At 42.7% G+C, this 19,603-nt stretch overlaps 1 protein-coding gene across 3 annotated transcripts in view; it reads left to right on the forward strand.

Annotated features, from left to right (window-relative positions):
* The first annotated feature begins 8,364 nt into the window (after positions 1 to 8,364).
* TNS3 (tensin 3) overlaps positions 8,365 to 19,603 on the forward strand; it is a 252,479-nt gene continuing 241,240 nt past the window's right edge. For all 3 annotated transcript variants that reach the window (XM_076330716.1, XM_076330717.1, XM_076330718.1), the window contains exon 1: positions 8,365 to 8,507. In XM_076330716.1, coding sequence (XP_076186831.1) covers positions 8,412 to 8,507 — 96 coding nt within the window. In that variant the 5' untranslated portion in view covers positions 8,365 to 8,411. The remainder of the gene's footprint in view (positions 8,508 to 19,603) is intronic.

The raw sequence follows: 19,603 nt of genomic DNA on the forward strand, positions 1-19,603 counted from the left end.
TCTGCAAAACTTGTTTTCTAACATATTAGCTGCACTAGGAATTTATTAAAGTTGAAGCAGCTAAAAGACATGGACTGCTTTCGGCTCGGCGCATCCATCTTTAACCTAGCCTGCTACAGTCTCTCTTGATGCCCTTATGTTAACTGACTTTGAGTTTTTGTGTCTGCAATGAAAGGGTTTTGACCTTGCAATTGCCAGGCAAGAGATCTGGGAGAATTCAGGAGCATATGGATTATAGGAACAGACAATACAACCACATTAGTTTGCATGAGTTGAAGGGACTTAGATGCAAAACTACAAATGTGGGAAAAGACAAGGGTAAAATTGGAGGGGGCAGAAGTTTTATCCGTTGAGCCAGCACACATGCATTCACACAAAAACTAGTTAGTTCGCACAGATAGAGTGTTGTGTGGCTCAAGGTTCCAGAACCAGCTGACCGAGGTGATGAGTGTGCACCATTTGGTCTGGCATGGATCAGGCTCTCTTTCCTCCATCTTTCTTTCCGGGGAAGTGAAAAACAGAGGTGAAGACTTGGCATCAAGCTGGGATTCACTTGAAGATGGCAAAGTGTGGAGAGGGCAAGGCCCCCTCCCGGCCTCTTTAGTTTGTCACTCTTCCAAGGGGATTGGTGGCAAGAAAGAGTAACACAGACAAACTTGCTGCTATACTCCGGGGTGACTGAAAGCAGAGGAATAGTGACTTTCAAAGGTTAAGGTTGCAGCCTTCACAGTTAATCAGACCCCATTGTTTGTGGCTTTTCTGCTGTCCACATCAAGGAGCCTGTCTGACAGCTTTGCAAAAGAGACATGAATACACACACAAATTACCAGGATTGCTCACACTGGAACCCACTTCAAGAGCAGCATTACATACACGTGTAAGCGCTTGCAGTTTGGGGCCTGCAGTATAACGCATACACTTTGTCCATTAAAAGCTACTTTTGTTTTACTTTGAAATCTCACTTTGCTCTCCTTCCTCCTCTTGTATATCTGTTCTCATACATTTGTAAGACTTAATTAGCGGTGCTGCACTGGACCTGCGTATCTTATCACCTGTTCAACAACCCATGGGAAACTATAAAAGCTAAATACCTTCAACTAAAACCAAATATTTTTCCTTAAAAAATAACAGGATAAACATATCAAGGACAGCTTTTCTTCTTTCCTTTGGTGTAAGCAAGCAAATGTCTTTGGAAAGGGTGGTTTTGATCATACGCTTAGGAGAAAGGGTGGTTTTGATGATATGTTTAGGAGTGGGGAGACAGCCTTGTAAGGGGATAGTTTATTGGATACTTGGAGGGAGCAGCTTGTATAAACTGTCCCCAGTTCTGCAGAGCCATTCTTTGCATGCATTGTTTTTTGGGTTTTCTTTTGTTTTGGTTTTTTTTTTTTCTGAAGGCAGCCTGCAGAGCGGAGTTTGGCTGTGAGTAACAAAAGCCTGGCAGAGAGCAAGCCCAAGTCACCTGCCTGCTCTTGAATGCCAAAAGCACCAGAAGGCTGGGGCAGAGGGGCTGGGGAACAGCTCAAAAGCTCGGACACTGGGCAAATGAAAACATTACCACAGCTGAGGGCCATTTCCTGGTATTTCACTGCTGTTTCTTAGCAAGTGGGGGTGGGAGGGGGAAGGGTCTGGAAAATATTAAATTGGCCCCAGAGGGCATTTTAAAAAAAGTCTGGAATTTTGCAGACATTAACTGTCTGCTGCATGGCTGTGTGTTTTTCTTGGAAATCCAGCACAGTTATGTAACGTGTTTGGGCTTTTTTAACTTTCCTTTCTTTTCAAGGTACCACCACAGCTTTTGGCTAATGTTTTCATCATTATAACAATGTAAGTTTTAAGCATGTGTTCTTACTTTTCATGAATAGCTAAGCTGATTTAAGAACAAAGACAAAACCTGAATTCATACCTGCATTTATGCAGAGGTTTGCCTTTCTCTTTCTGTGTGTGAGTCCCACTGTAAAGCGGATTTTGACAAAAGATGATATTCTTAGCTTATTTACTTTCAGGGTGAGGCTTTATTTGGGGTGGGAGAGTTAAGGATATAGCTATATGTGGAGCAGTTTAAATGGTTTAGCATAACCTCCTTTTCTTTCTAATCTTTCCAGGCACATATACTGGGATTATAAAACACATGTCTTTTCATTATGTTTCCCAGACATTAAGTCTGCCACATCTGTCTGTCCTTTCTCGACCCCCCATATTTTTAGCTTGGGGTGAAAGAACAGTGTTTCCCCCATAATCAGATGGCAGAGCAGGAAAGGGGGTGTTCCTGCAGCTGAATAGCAGAGCACAATAAATGACATCTTTTCTGAAGCCTTTTAACACTGGTCCCTTTAGGGGGAAAATTCTTTTGGTTAGGTTTTATTTTTGGGGTATCAAAAGGAGAGGTTAATGGAGGTGGTGGATACAGATAAGAGAATGGCCAGAGTGTTTCTTTTTGACATGTGAAGTTTATTCAGTTCTTTCTCCAAAACAATCCACAGGAATTAGTTTATTTGCATATGCTGGTTTCGGGTTGTGACCCAGGGTAGTTACAGGTCTTGGATAAGTGGGTCATGGAGATTCAGTTCTTAGTTCTTGATGGGAATTACGTTCACACAGTTTTTTTTCTAAACAAAGCTCAGAACAGTTTTTAAAAGCATCTCAATAACAATGTTACTATTAGAGGAACAGAGGAATTAGAGGAATTTGCAATGTAAAGAGGCTATGCTTGTCTTGGGGAACTTTCTATTTCTGGCTCTAACGTACAGTTTACCCATATGTGTGTCAGATGAGATTCAGGCTTATTTTATTCCACCTCCCTCATACTCATGCTGTATTCAGACCTGGAACCTGATTAGGATAGCCAGGGTATCAGCCCTACCATGGGGCTCTTTACTGGTTTTGGCATAAAATGTTGCTGGTACCAAAGCCAACCAGTGTAATGTATAGTAACTTTTGTTGAGATAAATCCATGGGCCCTCATGGGAAGCACTCAGGAGTGCTGAGGGAGCTGGCAGATGTCATTGCAAGGCCACTCTCAATAATCTTTGCTCAATCATGGCAGCTGGGACAAGTGCCTGAAGACTGAAGGAAAGAAAATGTCACTCCTATCTTCAAGACAGGCAAGAAGGAGGAGCCAGGGAACGACAAGCTGGTCAGCCTCACCTTGATCCCTGGGAAGGTGATGGAGCAGCTCATCCTGGAAACCATTTCCAGGCACATGAAGGACAAGAAGCTCCTCAGGAGTAGTCAGCATGGCTTCACCAAGGGGAAGTCATAGTTGACCAACCTGATAACCTCTACAATGAACTGATGCACCTGGCATGATGAGGGGAGAGCAGTGGCTAACGTCTACTGGGCCTTCAGTAAGGCCTCTGACACTGTCTCCCATAACAGCCTTATAGCCCCTCAAGCTGTTGCTGTAGGGGCTGGATGAGCAGACAGTGAAGTGGATTGAAAACTGGCTGAATGGCCAGGCCTTGAGGGTGGTGTTTGGTGGCACAAAGTCTAGCTGGAGGCTGGTAAGTAGCGGTGTACCCCAGGAGTCAATACTGGGTCCAGTCCTGTTTAACTTCTTTGTTAATGATCTGCACGATGGGGCAGAGCATACCCTCAGCGAGTTTGCCAATGACACAAAGTTGGGAGGAGTGGCTGATAGGCCAGAGGGGCATGCTGCCATCCAGCGTAAGCTTGACAGGCTAGAGAAATGGGCTGACAGAAACCTCATGAAGTTCAGCAAGGAGAAGTGCAAAGTCCCGCACCTGGTGAGGAACAACCCCACACACCAGTATATGCTGGGGGCCACCCAGCTGGAAAGCAGCTTGGCAGGAAAGGACCTAGGGGTCCTGCTGGACACCAGGTTGAACACGTGCCAGCAATGTGTGCTTGCAGCAGAGGAGGCTACCAGTATCCTGGGCTGCATTAGGCAAAGTATTGCCGGTGGGCTGAGGGAGGTGATCCTTGCCCTCTACTCAGCACTGGTGAGGCCATACCTGGAGTACTATGTCCAGTTCTGGGCTTCCCAGTGCAAGAGAGACATGGAAATACTGGAGAGAGTCCAGTGAAGGGCCACAAAGATGCTTAAGGGATTGGAACATCTCTCCCTTGAGGAAAGGCTGAGAGAGCTGGGACACTTCAGCCTGGAGAAGAGAAGGCTCAGGGGGATCTCATCAATGTCTATAAATACCTGAAGGGAGGGTGCAAAGAGAATAAAACCAGGCTCTTTTCAGTGGACCAGAGCCAATGGGCACAAACTGAAACACAGGAGGTTCCCTCTGAACATCAGGAAACACTTTTTTACTGTGAGGGTGACTGAGCACTGGGACAGGTTGCCCAGAGAGGTGGTGGATTCTCCATCCTTGGAGATAGTCAAAAGCTCTCTGGATGTGGTCCTGGGCAACTGGTGCTAGATGGCCCTGGTTAATCAAGGAGGATGGACCAGATAACCTCCAGAGGTTCTTTCCAATCTCAACCACTCTGCATGCTCAGGTTCCTTCTCAGGAAAAGAACAGCATTTTAGAAAAATTATTAACAGCAGTGCTGCTCTTGCACAGTTATCAGACTCAGGGCTCGTGGCTGACACCAGTGCATCACTCTGTCATTGCACTGGTGTAAGAGGGTGTAGGTACTGCTCTGCATAGCTGAGGTACCATTTCACCTCCTCCAGAAGAGAGTATTTAGTTTCTTCAGTCTTTAGAACTGGACACTACCTCCAAACTTACCGAAAAGCAGTACTGTTTGTGCAGACTTTGAAAAATGTGAAGTGTTATAGAAGAGCACATTCCTTCTTATTTTTGCTTGGCTCTTAGATTGTGCCATTTAAAGCACTATGCATTAAATGCAATGTATTATTGCTCTCACAAAACACTTGATTGAGCACTGTTCAAAACTGGCATAGATTGATCTGTCCTATTTGATACTTATTTTTTGTCAGCCCAAGCAGAATGAGCTGGCTGACATTTTTCTTCTAAAAACATAATTTTTGTTATATCCAGATAATCTAAATAATAAGAAACAGCCTGTTAACACATACTGCTAAGGCTAATGGGAGTCTTTTGGCAGTCATACACTGGAATAACAAAACTGTTCGGTACAGAGGGAAGCTAAGTATTTGAAGAACAGAAGGCTGAGAATTGCACAACCCTGACAACATGTGCAAAATTTAGGAGCTGCTCCTGTTCCCACTGCAACAATGCTAAAAATTCCCTGAGCTTTTGAAAGAATGTTGAATAACTTCTGTGCAATCCATTTTTTCTCTGTAGATGTTCCAACACAGAAGCAGGGTCATGAAATGAATATGATTTTTGTGCTGCTCAGTAAAAATAATGGCACCACAAGGAAAAGGTTCCTCTTGCCTGACTAATCCCTCTCCCACCAAATAACTGGCTGTAATTTCATTAAATGACTTCGGACTGGTGCATTTCCTGGAGAGTTAATGGCAGACTTGACGCTGATATGCCTAGCTTTGCCTCGAGCTGTGGTCATTATTCTCTAGGAAGTGATCTATGTCTTAGCCACAGTTAGTTAACTTGAAATCACTACACATCTGTGCATTTTTTGTTACTTCTTTCCCCACATTCCTTGGTCCTCCCCAACCTCTCTCTGGTTTTGCTAGTGACAAGGCTGAAACCCATTTTTTCTAACTGCCAACAATGGTGGAGGAAGTAGGAGGGGGACTGAATAGTTAAGGAAACTCTTTCTTCCATTCCTTAAATAATGATGGGCCATTAATGCTTGCCTGCCCCTCCTATAAATAAAAACACATTTACTACTTTCTTTAAAAAGACACCCTTTTCATTGCAGGTACTGCACTGGATCAGGTTTGTGGTAATGAGTTCCCTGAATTACTAATTAATGGAACTTGAGAGTGTTTGGCACGTCAAGGACAGGGTCACCACCTTGTGGAACCACAGATAAAATTCCCTTCTAATTATGAACCACTGAATATTTTTGCATACAGGCACCAGAGTCAAGGACTAATCCAGAGGGGAACTTGGCATTTGAGTCCCAAAATGCTCTTGGTTACTTCTGTTAAAGAAAGTTGTAATAAAGTTCTGTGATCTCTTTTGCAAGGTTAGCTGACAAGCTGCCCAACTGCATTTAAAGAATCTATATACAAAGGGAAGTGGTAGCACTAGTCAAGAAAGCTATAACCTTAGTTATCTACCAGCAGCATGACTCTCTGTCCCCTTCTAATTCTTGATTCTACTTTGGTTTTGAGAAAAATACTGTTTTTGTAAAAACACCAGAACAAGCAGCAGAGCCATACGAAACATTGGCTTGATTAGTAAGCTTTGCAAACCCTTTCACACATATCAAGTCATATTTAGAAGATGACAGTAATTAAAAGTAGGGTCAAAGCACTAAAGCAATGGAAGTGATCATTCCAGTAAGGTAGAACAGTGAAAAGTCTTTCAGAAGGGGTTGACATTTCCACATTTATACAATTTCATTTCTGCAGAGGGATTTCAAACCTCTCAATAGCTATTCCTATACTGTCAAAGTAACAATACTGACTTAAGTTCTCTCCTCTTCCTGCCTTTTATTTGTGGATCAGTCAACAAGGACCAGATGAACTCCCCTTGGAGTGGATGAGCCAGTACAACTGCCAGTTGGAAAGGTTGCTTTTGACTAGCTCATAAAAGTCACCTTCACGTACACATTCCCATACTATGACTCCAGTCAGTTTGGGATATTTCAAATGCAGCTCATTAGTCATGATTTGTGACTTCTCAAGGAAAAGCTTACATGACGATATCAGACCTCCAAGTTATCTAAGAATAGCTCTTCCTGTACAATGACCCTTTCTCCCTTAATCTATTCCTTATCCTGCAGAAATAACCCATTTGTGCATTCAGACACTTTGAACACAGAGTTCAGGCAATGGAGGGCGGGGGGAGAAACATGGGAAGATTTATGCAGTGAAAATAAGCTGACAGCCCAGAAACGACCCCATGTAGGCTACTCAGTGTATACCTGAACTCCTTCATGCACAAGATCAACTCATTTTATGAAGTAAAATGACTTAAGTCACTTGAAGTCGAGTCCCTGGCATAATGGGGGCCAAGTACTCAATTAGAACATCCAAATGGTACAAATAAATAACAATAGTGTTAAAAAACATTTAATTAATTTTCCTTTTTAGCTGTATAAAAGACATTGTTTTGACCTAAATCATAACATGCCAGATGTTATCACAACACAAATGTTCAGAAATTATTTCTCATCTCTTCTGTTCCTTGAGGAAAAACAAAGCTGATCAACCCAGTTCCTCCAAATCTATTTTAAGATGCCTCTGCTAGAACACTGAAATTCAAATGTTTGGAAATAGGTAACAAACTCTCTCTGCTGTTCAGTTACAGACATCTTTTACAGCATGACAGTCAAATAAATGTGCCTTGAACTTCTCAGAGGCAGGGAAGCACTGATTTATACCATGTCCTTTTTTTGCAGAGGAGGAAACTTGGAAACCCAAAGAGAAGACCGCTGAAAGTTTTTGCCCACGATCCCTTAATTATAGTAGCAAGAGTTATCCAGTGTTACGCCATTAGGTCCTGGTGGGAGCTACAGATTCTCAGCATTGTGGTAAAGCAGCTGTGCCCTTCCTAAAGCTGGAGAGCTAAGAATTAAAACATGCAAAATTACAGCACATTTCTGCAAACTTAAATTGCACGGGATAGTAAACGTCTTCGCAAAGAGGGAAACAGAGCCCCTGTCTCTAAGCTTACAGTTCCGTGCTTCCGTCACATGGTTATCCTTCCTCCCCCTTAGCAGTATGCATCCTTTTGCAGGCAGGGAAAATAAGTTCGGTTAAAAACTAAAGGGAATTAATTAATGTACACAGGCAGGCAGATTACACAAAGAAGCAGGAAATTCCCGTAGGTTCTCCCCTTCTGAAACTGTTTTTCAAAGTAGTTCTTGGTGTCAACTTTAAACACCCATTCTTCTCTCTCAAGTTACTTGGGTACTATCAGTTTGTTTTAGTGACAGATTGCTGGAAAGCTCGCTTTTCTTCTGCACAAAAGCAGCGTACCCTCCGAAGCGGACCGTTTTGCGAGTTATTAGTTTCCTTGTTATTGTATCCATACAACTCAGTGATCTAAAAACCCTCCCACCAGGATAGGGAAGGCTAAGTTTCCCCAGCTGGAGACAGAGCTTTTGGCACCGGCTCTCTGATTTGTCGTCCTGGCCCCGGAGGGGGCACGGTGTGGTCAGCTCGGGAGCCCGGTAACAAAAGGGGAAGCGGAGAGGGAAGGAGCTCGGAGAGCGGCCGAGCGGGTGACAGCCAGGGGAGCTCAGGCCGGCTGGGGAAGCCCAGCGTCGGCCGCGTAGGGGCGGGGGGGCTCATGGCTGCCGGCGGCGGGTGAGGAGCGGGCAGAGGGCAGAGCCCCGGGGCCGCGCTGGAGGCGAGGAGCGGCCGGGAGTGCCCCATGGGCGGCCGGGCGAGCCTGGCGTGCCGCGGGAGGGAGCTGCGTCCACTGCCCCGTCGCCGCTCGGCGCAAGAAGAGGCCGAGACGATGATTCAGGTACGCGGGATGTGCTCCCCAGCCCCGGCGCAAAGGGGGCGGCGGGGCGGGTGTCGGCGCTGCCGGGGCCGCGGCCACCACCGCCGGGCTCGGCGCCGCCGCCGCCGAAGGGCGGGCCGCGGGGAGGCGCCTGCGCCCGGCGCCGGGAGCATCGCCGCGCCTCGCCTCGCCTCGCCGGGCCTGGCCGCGGGCCGCCGGCGGCGGCTCCGCTCCGCACCGCCCGGGGCGGCGGGGACCGGGGCTGCGCGGGGCGTGCGTGGCAGCAGCGGCGTCCGCCTCTCTCCGCGGCGGTGAGGAAAGCGAAGGCGCGGGTATGCGGGGCGGCGTCCCGGCGCCCTCCGTTACTCCTGCCGGGGGCTTCCCGGCGCCCAGGCTGAGCCCGGCGCAGCCCACTGCTCGGCTCCAGCCCGCGTACGCGGCACCTCGCTTTTCCCGCTGCGCCGTCTCGGTTAAGGGCACTGAGCCCGCGGAGCTCGGTCAGGGCCGTGCTGCTCCCCTGTGACACCGGCCGCGGCTGGCACACGCGAGAGTATGCGTTCGCCTTCCTACTCGTGTAAATATTCCCTGTTACCTTTGAATATGCACCTAAATGGCTTTTTGGGACAGTTACATAAAAGAAATGTTCAAAAATGAGGATGGGTTGATAATCCTGAAGTACACGTACTGACTTTTCATGGGTATGAAAGTTTGATCAACTTTAAATAATTCTGGATTTAAACCCATTTGATCTCAGTGATGGGTTCACTTTGACTTCATGACTGTGGACAAAACCAGAGAAGCTGCCAAAATAGCAGCCTCTCGGCACAACTGCAAATAGGAAGTACCAGAAACCTCTCTAGAGCATTAGCCGACGGTCTGAGCGCCAGGAAACTCATTCCAGAGGCTCATTCAAGCATCTCTATTCCTGGTTTGCTAAGCAAACCTCTGGACCTTTGAAGTTTCATGCACTTCCTTCTGGGTTACCTCTGAAAGCTTGATTCAACAATGGATTTAAATTAATTTTAAGCATATGTTTAAATGTTTTTGCTGACTCGGGTTCGGCACGCTATGGCAGTCTCCCTCTCGCATACTTAAGTGAGCAACCTCTTTCATTTCAAATCCCTTCTGAAAACATACCATTTCTGTTGAAACCTTTTAGGATTAGTTTCCCAGAAATTCCTGGATAATACACCACACAAGTGGTAAACTGTGGATATATGCACTAAATAATCTTTACTGGTTTCAAGCTCCCTTTGACCATCTCATGTGCACTCTATCTGTGGAACCATCTCCATCACTTTTGTGTCTAACATTTCAAACCAAGCAGCTTCAAATAACCATTTTATTATAAAAAGCTGTCAAGGAAATATCTGAGTGTATGTTTTCCTGCCAGAATTGCTTTCCTCTGAGGTGTAAGATGGCCAGCATTCAGTTGTAGGCAAGTGACTCGTTTAAAGGGCTGAAATTTTTGCCTCCTCTCAGAATTAGAAGAAGGAGCTTTGTTCCATTTGAAAGCATATACAATGATCTCCAGTGATCTCTTGCCAAAGAAACATTAGCCTGTGACCTTAGGCACAATATTAAACCTGAAAATCATAATGTTACAATGGAAAGAAAAATTACTGTAACAAACTTTTTTTTTTCAGGGACTGATAAATATCAGTTTTCTAGTAACTCTTAGCTCCAGCACTGTGAGTCCAATTTTAGAATCTTAATAGAGCATGCTTTATTAGAGGGAAGGTTACTAATTGGTCATTGCACAGTGACTCAGTAGGCACCAGGACCCCAATTTTGCTGGATGCTCTTGAAACACATTAAGAAAATGTTCCACACTATATGACTTTGGGAGCAAAAGCCATGCCTTGTTCTCTTTTTCATGCCAGCACTTATATTACTAGGACTTGGTTAGGGATGGGTAACCCTATTGCTCGGAAGCAGTGTCACATTGCTCTGGTACCTGTTCACCATGACAGTTTTGCCCCACCACACTTTGGTTTCTGCTTTGTGTCTGCCTGGGGCTGCTAACTGAGAGTCTGCTGCTCAGAGGGCTCTCCAGCTAATTAATGTTATTGATATTGCTTAGGAGTAACTCCTTTTAAGCTAGATTTAACTTCCAAGTTTGTTCTTGCCTTGTTAAGATATCCTGAAGGGTCAAGTGAACCTCAGCATTGAACCCAGGAGCAAAAGAAACAAGCTAAATGATGTTAAACTTCTCTTTCTGTGACACTTAAAAGGACAGGGAGAGAAACAAGATAAAGAAATCTGGTAGTTCCTTAGCACCAGTCTGTAGGGATATAGCAGGGACTGCTGGGGCTGAGCAGAGCTTTACCACCCTCATACCAAGTTCCATGAAATGGATGGTCTGCATTCTTCTCTTATTATATATTAGTATAAATCAAGAGTTTCTTCTCTGAAACCAATTGCATTTCATCAGTTTTAAATTAGTGTGAGTGATAGGGGAAGCTGGGCCAGTAATTCTCAAAATGTTGTTTATAAAATGAGTTCAAATGATGGAGTAGTCTACAAAGCTGGCATAGGCTCCAATTTATGCTGCTATTATGGAACAGAAAACATGTGGGCAGGATGTATTAACATCAGTGGCTTTATTTTACATCTGGAACATGAAAAAGGAGGCAACAAGCAACAGCTTAAAATACGAGCTTTCTATATTGTTGAATTTCTATTGATCTTTCTCTTCCAGCAGGGAGATACATAATTATACAATAGGCCATCTGAATTTCTACCACTGGGTGGTTGAAATAATTGTAATATTAGACATTCTGCCTCAGAATATGCCAAAAGGTCTTAACACAAAGTTGAGGGGAAAATAGCATAAATTTGAATCCAGGATGGTATTTTAAAGAGTGAAGGGTTTTGTTTGTTTTGTATTTTCAAGGGGAGAGGTAGATTTTTCTAGTATGATTACACTAGACGAGTATTTCTCTTGGAATCAATGGAAGTAAACTAACTTAAAATTGGCACTAGGTTTGCAGTTATGCTTTTTGGTTAGGCCTCGTCCTCGGGTGGTTTATCAGCTTTCTGGGAGGGGCTGCTGTGACAGTGACTATTGAATTCCCTGTTCAGTCTGGACTGGAGTCGGGACTGAATGCAAGCACCAGCGCTGGCTCAGTTTCTGTAGGCAATCCTTCCTGAGCAGATCACAGTGTTACCTGAAAACTCATTGTCTTAATCTTTACTTTTTAACCACATCTTTAAATTTCTTTTTCTTTGTGTATAATATTGTAAGGGAGGTCAGACTCCCTGAACAATCTTTAGTGAGGTCAGACTTCTTAGAGGAACAATTCTTGTTGGGTTTTTTTTGGATGTTTTGGGTTGGTTTTTTTTTCCCTTGGAAGTTGAGTGTGGGAGATAGGAACTTGTTTGCATATAGTTTCTGATAATTTCAGTTCAAGTACTGGTGTTTTTACAGCTTATAACATTTTATGATAAAAACCACCTGTGTTTTGCATTGCTGATATTCTCTTGAAAAAGAAAAAAGGTATCCCAGTCCTGCTCTCTTATATCAGCAAGCAAAAAAGCAATAGTAAAAAATGAAGTGCAAAGTAAAGTAAATAAAGTAACTTTTTCAGAGTTGCTTGGCAAATACATAAAAGACTTCAGGTTTCCTGATCCTCAGTGTAATGCTTTTCCACTGAAGCATATTATGAGTTGTCACTTGTGCAAAGCAAGGAAAAAGGACAGTCCAAATGGATCTCCATACTGTCTTTTCTGCACAGTAGGCTTCCATATTATATCTTAGTATCTCTGACTCTGGGTGAAAGTGTGCAAATGGGAGGATGCTACTGTACATCAGAGAGTAGCCACCAATATTACACAGTCCATAATCTCCCTGCAGGAATGTTCTGGCTTCTGCTACTGATGACTTATTTGTACAGATGGAAAGAATAGGAATAAAAGTAGTTCTTCCAGGAAGAAAGATTTTAAAGGGGTTTTGGATTAAATACCAAGCAAATAGCAGCACTGGCCCAAAATGCCCGCAAGCTCAGAAGTCTTTAGCATCATTTCCTTGTGTTGTGTTATGCAACAGAAAAGTCAGAATAAAACAACAAGAATCCTTAATAATAACTTTTTTTTTGCCAGTGCTAGGTCCTCTGTGCATATTGTAGGTCAAGACGATGACAACTGTAGAAGACCCAGTCAGTGGGGGCATTATTAGTCAAATCCTATTCAAGAAGCTGATGAATCCTGTGGGTCAATCACCCTTTTGTTAATTAATGTGTTCTTTCGTCTAATGAATACATTCTGCAGGAAAGTGGCATCACTTTCATTACTGTATGTAGATGGGAAATCCCTTAGACTGTGTATCTTGTTCCCACTCCATTATTATTTAATGAGTTAGGTTAATTCATGTAATGATGTCCCTGTTGCTAACGTTATTTAGTACTTGAGAATGTTGGGGAAAGTGGAAGCTAGCCTAATACAGGCTACGTAACAGTATGCAACTGGAGTTCTTTTCAAGGTCTTCAGCACAATGTCTGGTTCCTTAAGTGCAAGTTGTCTATCATATTTTTAATGACCAAGGAAAGGAAAAAGCTTTTCAAAAACCTCAAGCAATTTTAACTGCTGTATCAGTTAGTTTTCCAAGTGGTCTCAGACAGGTGAAGTACACTGAAGCATAATGGCTGTTACTGGAAGGAATTACATCTTCACTTCAGTATCCTGCCTTCTGTCTGACAGCTGTGATATGTCCTCTGGAAAATGGGCTGGATAGTTTTCAGTCACCTTAATCCAGTTTTGTAGTGGTTTTCAGCAAGAAGGAAGTAAAGATATTTTTTTTTTTTTTTTTTTTAGAAAAATAAACGCAGCTTCAAAACTTAATAAAAATAATTTCTTAGAGGAACTGATAAGCAAAGAAGGATTTAAAACACTTTTTCCTTCCAGAATGATATTAAGTGAATAGTAGGAAAGAGAAAGTTCCCCAAGTGGCTCAGTTACTGCCCTCAAGTGACGTCCAGTAAGATGAACAACTTTCCCATGAAACTTACAATAGAAAACTTTGATCATTGCTGTTGCTTTATAATTTCAGAATTGTTTCTTCCCACAGACTATGAATGTTAAATTGTATTATTCTGAAAGAAAATTTGTTGTTGGTTCTGTTTTTTTTTTTTTTATCTAAACAGGGAAGTTTCCTGGATCTTGGGCAGTCTTTGGTTATCCAGAAAACGGATAGAATAAAAGTCTCAGAGAACAGCGAGGGAGAAATGAATGTGTTGAATATAAGTAGGTACAATCTGCTTCAAATCTAGCTGGTTAAAAGGAGCTGGAGCAAGGAGGTTAAATAGTTTCTTTCACCCCATCATTTCATAAAGCTGTTTCTTTGCACAGACAGTTCAGATCACAATTTCATCACTGATACACATTGTTTAATCATCCAAACCGATGATTAAATTATCATAATTGTTATTCAAAACATGTGAGTTCTTTTATGATATGTGGAATGAGAGTCATGCTCCTTTTCTTATTTCTTCTTCATTCCAGCCGGTCCTTCCTCCTGACCTCGGGGCTGATGCAGATCCCATGGCCCTCCAACAGCAAAGAGAGCTCCTGCTGATTTTAATAAATGCTTGAGTAGCACTGGTGCCTGAGCAGTCCTGGCCTCTCTCATGAAAAACTAAAACATTAGCAGCATTTTCCTTCCTCCTCTACTCATGTAAGAGGTTGAGGTGTACTTAGCTCCAGCAGCAGGGTTCTTCATTCAACAAAGCTCTCGAACATTGAGCAATTTCTTAAGCCTGTTCCTATACAATAAAATACTTACAGGCTCATGTGATCTTGACATCTGTAGAAATTGAAAATTAATTTTAAAGATGACTTGATATTTTCCTGAATTAAAGTTTAGGAATGTTTAATCCCCTAGTGACCCATGTGGGTCGTGATAAATTTCCCCCTCCTCCCCAAACATAGTAACACTTATCATTATGCCCTCTTTTATATTTTCCTCTGAAGAGATAACTACTTGATATTTCCTTTTGTTTTGTTGCATCCTCTCAGACACCCTTACAGAAAGAGCTTCCTTGCCCACTACCCTCCTTTTTCCCCTAATGTGGGTACATAGATCACACGATGTGATGTGTGAAACTGTATCTGTGATGTATCCTGCTATAGATTTTCACTTGTTTAACCCTGATATTTCATAATTTAACATGCTTAGTTGTTTATGTATAGTATAGGCCCTGGTTTAAATATCTGCAGTTGCTGAATTGGGGATTGTATGGCTCTTACAGCAACAAAACTTTCAGTGCCGAACCCAGCTCTTTGTGGATCTCTTACAACATTATAAGAGACTACTGGTGCAACATAAACCACATAGATATGGTTTAAGAATCCTGATTCAGTCTCATACAAATCTGATAATGACTGCTCAAAAACTCCAGGCAAGTGAAGATACCTCTTACCCAGGAGATAATTTTTACAGGATATAGTGCCCTGGCAGTTAAAATACAAATACCCTGCAGAAAATTAAACTTAGATTTCAGGGGGCTTTTTCATCTTTAGCATGGGTGGTAGTTAACATAGTCTTCACATTAAGCTTCTTATGTATCGGCTGGATTGGAGAGGCATACATGGGAGAGACCAAGGGAGGAAAAGGAGATTTAGGTTAGAAGCTAGCTAACAGCTTGCAAGAGACTCTGTAAGCTCATATGCTCTACTCCTGCTTTATTTATGTGAATTCCCACTGTCTAGGTTTGACCATTAGAAAAGAGGCTATGGTACATAGTACATGACAAGACTGAGTCCCAGTGGCTGGATGTTGCAGCTACCTTTATGTTGTGAATTCATTTTATGTGACCTGCCACTTTCTATAACTGATGACTTCTGGGAAAAACCTTTCCACTCCACATGGCCAAAAAAACCCCGAGTGTGAAGTGGCCTTTTCTTAAAAAAAAAAAAGATGAAGAGAAGACAGCAGTGCACTAACTTTTTGTTTCTTTTCTCCTAGCCTGCTCTGTTTTTAATACAAAAAGAGCTAAAATAAGTGGGATTAGATTTTCCAGCTAGACATGATTTTGCCATGCTAACTCAAGTAAACACAGTGGGAATGCAAAAAGTAAGCATGTGCCCAGTGCTGAGTGTGTGCTAGGTGTTTCTTAGTGTGTGTGAGGGGTTGAGATTATTTTTGTCTTAGTTTGTGCCCTCTGTAGTTCCTTTCAAGATGGTGGGGAGAGGAGTTTGACTCTGCTTCGTGACAACTGAAGGCATTACGAGATGCTGTTTGGCAGCTTTATTTAGGACTTGAATAATGTTTTTGTCCTTAGAAAAAAGCAATGAAATACTCCAGGATTTCTTGCATTTGTTGTCTAGCGTTCTATGCAGTCTCTACCCTACTATTTCACCAATTTCTGAGTCAGAAATTATTATTCTGCTTAACTGGTAGCTCATTTTTCTTGGAGAATTACTATGGGGTCTGTTTATGAAACCCTGTTTTCCTGTTCAATGACCTGCCAGTTGTAAGATCAAATGGGAGAGGAAGTTTGACCTAGTTTGACTTTTGGCACAGTGTGAATTTTATCACCATAGAAGGACAGTAAGAATAAGTATGAGAATCACCTGAAATGTATATGTACACCTTTATGCTTTATGTCTGAAACAATTACTTTAATTAAAGTTTTGTTTGAAATCTGTTTGGATGATCATTGAGAATACCTCTACCTTCAAAATTAGTAGCATATCCAAAATAAAACTTGTATGTAAAGTCCTAGAGGTTCTTTTTCAAATGAAGCAAATGACAACCTCAGATGTTACCTGTAAGAAGTATGGGAATTTTTAAGTCATCATTTTGATTCCAATTTTGCAGATTTTCCATTGTCTTTGTCACAACACAGCACTTTTTCATCTTGGCTGTAATGAAATGAACGGAGTGGTGAAAAGACACTTAACCAGAAAAACTTGGTGGCACAGCCTGTAACAGATCATCTTATTTCAGTTTATCTGTGCTTTAACCATCAGTCAATACTGCTTTCTACAATAATGGTTCCTGACTATTTGTTTTATTCTTATAAGGGAATTAAAGCCAAATACCACTGCCTTGTGGACATTCCCTTTTAGGTTAAGGGCATAAATAGCTGTTTCAGCTATCACAAATAACATAGATGTGAAATGTTTTAGAGAGTCAACTGCCACTATTGTTTATCAGAGCTGTTCCAGATCTGGGGAGAAAAAATTGAATGAAGCCAGAGCTAACTGAAGTGAATAGGCGAGGCGCTCTCATTCATTCCCAGCCTGTTTCGTTTTATAACACATACATAAAACTAAAGGAAGAAGTCTTTAGGATGATAGGGTAAAGTGAAATTTATCTCAAAGTCTTTGAGATTCCTACTTATTATCAGCCATCCAGTACATTTTCTTGTAAGGACTCTTATCAAACCTGAAGAGCTCGCTATGGCAAGGATGACCACTTCAAATCATGATGGTCAGGAGGTGGTTCAGTCTGGTATTTCTGAATTGGTTTTTGAAAACAGAGTTCATTCCCAAATCCCATGTGATGACCAGCTTTGAGCATGCCTTGCTCCCTGACAATGCTGCTGTTAATCCACAGATTTGTCATGCCACTGTACTTGGTTTGTAGATCTTCCTGCTGGCCCTGGTCCAGCTGGTCATGCAGTTCCTCCCTCTCCGGGGAAGGGCCAACCCCTATTCCATCCTAGTCTTTTCTGGCTTCCAACCTCAGCCAGCTGGTAATATAAGGAGAGCTGATAATGTAAGAGTCATCTTGAGGTGACTTACTGTTTTCTAAAACCCTTTTAGACCCTGTGGGCTTTAAGAAAAGTTACTGATGTCCCAGATCCCCTTCAAAGTCACCAAAGCTAGGACTTCTCTGTCACTTCTTGGACACTTAAGTTATAATGATAATCCTAATTGCACCTTTACTCCCTGGGTATGAATATGAGCAGTTTCTGTAGCAAGAGTTTAGGTTTTAAAAAAAAATTAATACATATATTTTTACAAAATGAAGCATATAATCTGCATGTGTACATGTGAGAGTGCATGTGTGAACGTATTCACATGCCCACGCTGGTTGTCATTTATATCTCAAGTTACTTATAAAGCCCAGAATGTATTTGACCACATGGCTAAACTGGTGGTGTATTAATTTTAAGTAACGCAACATAAAGCAGTGAGTCATGATCATGATGGATCTAGGGTACACCACAGAGCTGTTCCTTTCCTTAGGTCATGACTTTTAACAATTGAATTATGCCTTTATATATGCTGCCTTACACATGGTGTGTAGTCAGCCATTTTTTCCAGAGCTGTGACACATAGAGCAAGATGTATCTTTTTGGTTCCCATATAGATATCAGGATGGAGGGACCAGGTTGGTTATGTTTTGACTGTGGGACTTGCAAGAGCTCGATTAAAGTGCTGCTTCCTGTTCTCACAACTAGCTGGCCTTGGTCCTTTCGTACCTTCTGCCCTGAGAAGACTGTCACCCACAAACCTTCCCAGCTCTGATCTACCCCAAATGCATCTAACACTGTGAAGCTGTTAGCCCTCCATTACATGTCTGGCAGGAATGTGGAGCATAGCTGATGGAAAATGGGCTGTTGCTTTTGCATCTCCACTGTTACCAATACTTGCCATACTGTTTGGCTGTGCCACCAGGGCACCAGGCAGATGGCTGTATGCGACATTCAGGGAGAAAACACGTGGAGAGAATTGGGGCAGTATGTGGAAATACGACATATTCTTTCCTTTCTGTTAATTGATGGAGAGCTGCCAGTGATGAATCAGAGCTTGATGTCATAAGCCACTTCTTATTTATCAAAAACAGTTGTAAGGGGGACAGAGAGCGAATGTGCTGTTCAGCATCTTGTTTCTGTTGCTCCCTGTTCTCTGTCATCCAGCTACAGAACGCTAATGAAGAGCCTGCTCCTAATGCTTTTTTGTCAGTTATCCAAGCAATCAGAGCCAACAAATGCTTTTTTAAAGTAATAGACTCTCAGAAACGAATGCAAGTTTGGAACTTGAAAGAGCAAAAGGTTTTCATTATGGTTTTAAAGCAAATGTCAAACATAAACTCTTTTTCATGTCCGTATAAGCCCAACGGGCATGGAATGCCTGCTTCCTGCCAAATCTGGTATTAACTATGGCTATCACTTAGAGGGAAATTAAAACCATTTGGGTCTTTGTCCTTGAAGGCTCCCCATACGATTTATGAAGGCTCTCTGTAGATTTATTGCAATGTCAGTTCATGGGTTTTCAGTGCATGTATTCAGTATGGTGCTTCAGCAACAGGCCGATCATATGGTCTTGAATGCAGTGGTCCAAGGGCTTCATTTAAGCATATGCACAGTGGCACCAGGACCTAGATGTGCATGTGTGTGTGCATGCGTGCATGTGTGAGAGAGAAAGAAAGATGAGACAGAAGATGAGTGAGTTCAACCTGGGGATTTTGACCTGGATTTCATACAGCTGTAATTTTGGTGGGTGGTTAAACAAAGGGTTGTATTTTTAGACTGTCTTTAAGGTATTTGGAACAGTTTTTTCTTGCCTTTGTGCTTGAGCAGGGGAAAGTGCTTTGTGCATGAGTGTTTTTGATGGGCACTGTAAGAAGAACTATATTCATGTGAAAATAATGATTGTGAGTATAGCACTTCACTCGGCTCTTCCAGCGCCATGGCACCAGTGGCAGTGCTAACTTGAGGAGGGCTGAAGTCATGCAGAGGGAAGTCTGGTGGCTGATCTGTTGCCCTGAGGTCCTGTGGTTGCAACTTGCCTCAGCAGGAGGAAGCTGAGGTTCGCAGTTACTCTTAACACAAAAGTATGTCTTCTGTTAACTGCGTATGAGACATTTGACCCATAACTTTTCCCTGAGTCAGTCCTAACTTATTCCCCATTGACTTCTGGGTGGATTTAGTTGCATCAAGTGTGTCCCCACCTGGGAAAAGAAGAGAATCTGTTGGCTCAAACTGAACAAAACTTGTAGGAGTTACATGTAATACAATACCCCCAAACACAGGGTTTGTGGGTTGCGGTGTTTTAAAACCAGTGATCTGAAGGCAAAAGCTGTAGTGTTCTTCACTGTGGAACCATGTCAGAACAGTGTGGGGATGGCTTGTCTTTCCTCAGCCCTCATTTGAAAAGGATTCATATTT

Source organism: Aptenodytes patagonicus, chromosome 2 (assembly GCF_965638725.1).
Source record: "Aptenodytes patagonicus chromosome 2, bAptPat1.pri.cur, whole genome shotgun sequence".
In the NCBI taxonomy this organism is placed as follows: domain Eukaryota; kingdom Metazoa; phylum Chordata; class Aves; order Sphenisciformes; family Spheniscidae; genus Aptenodytes; species Aptenodytes patagonicus.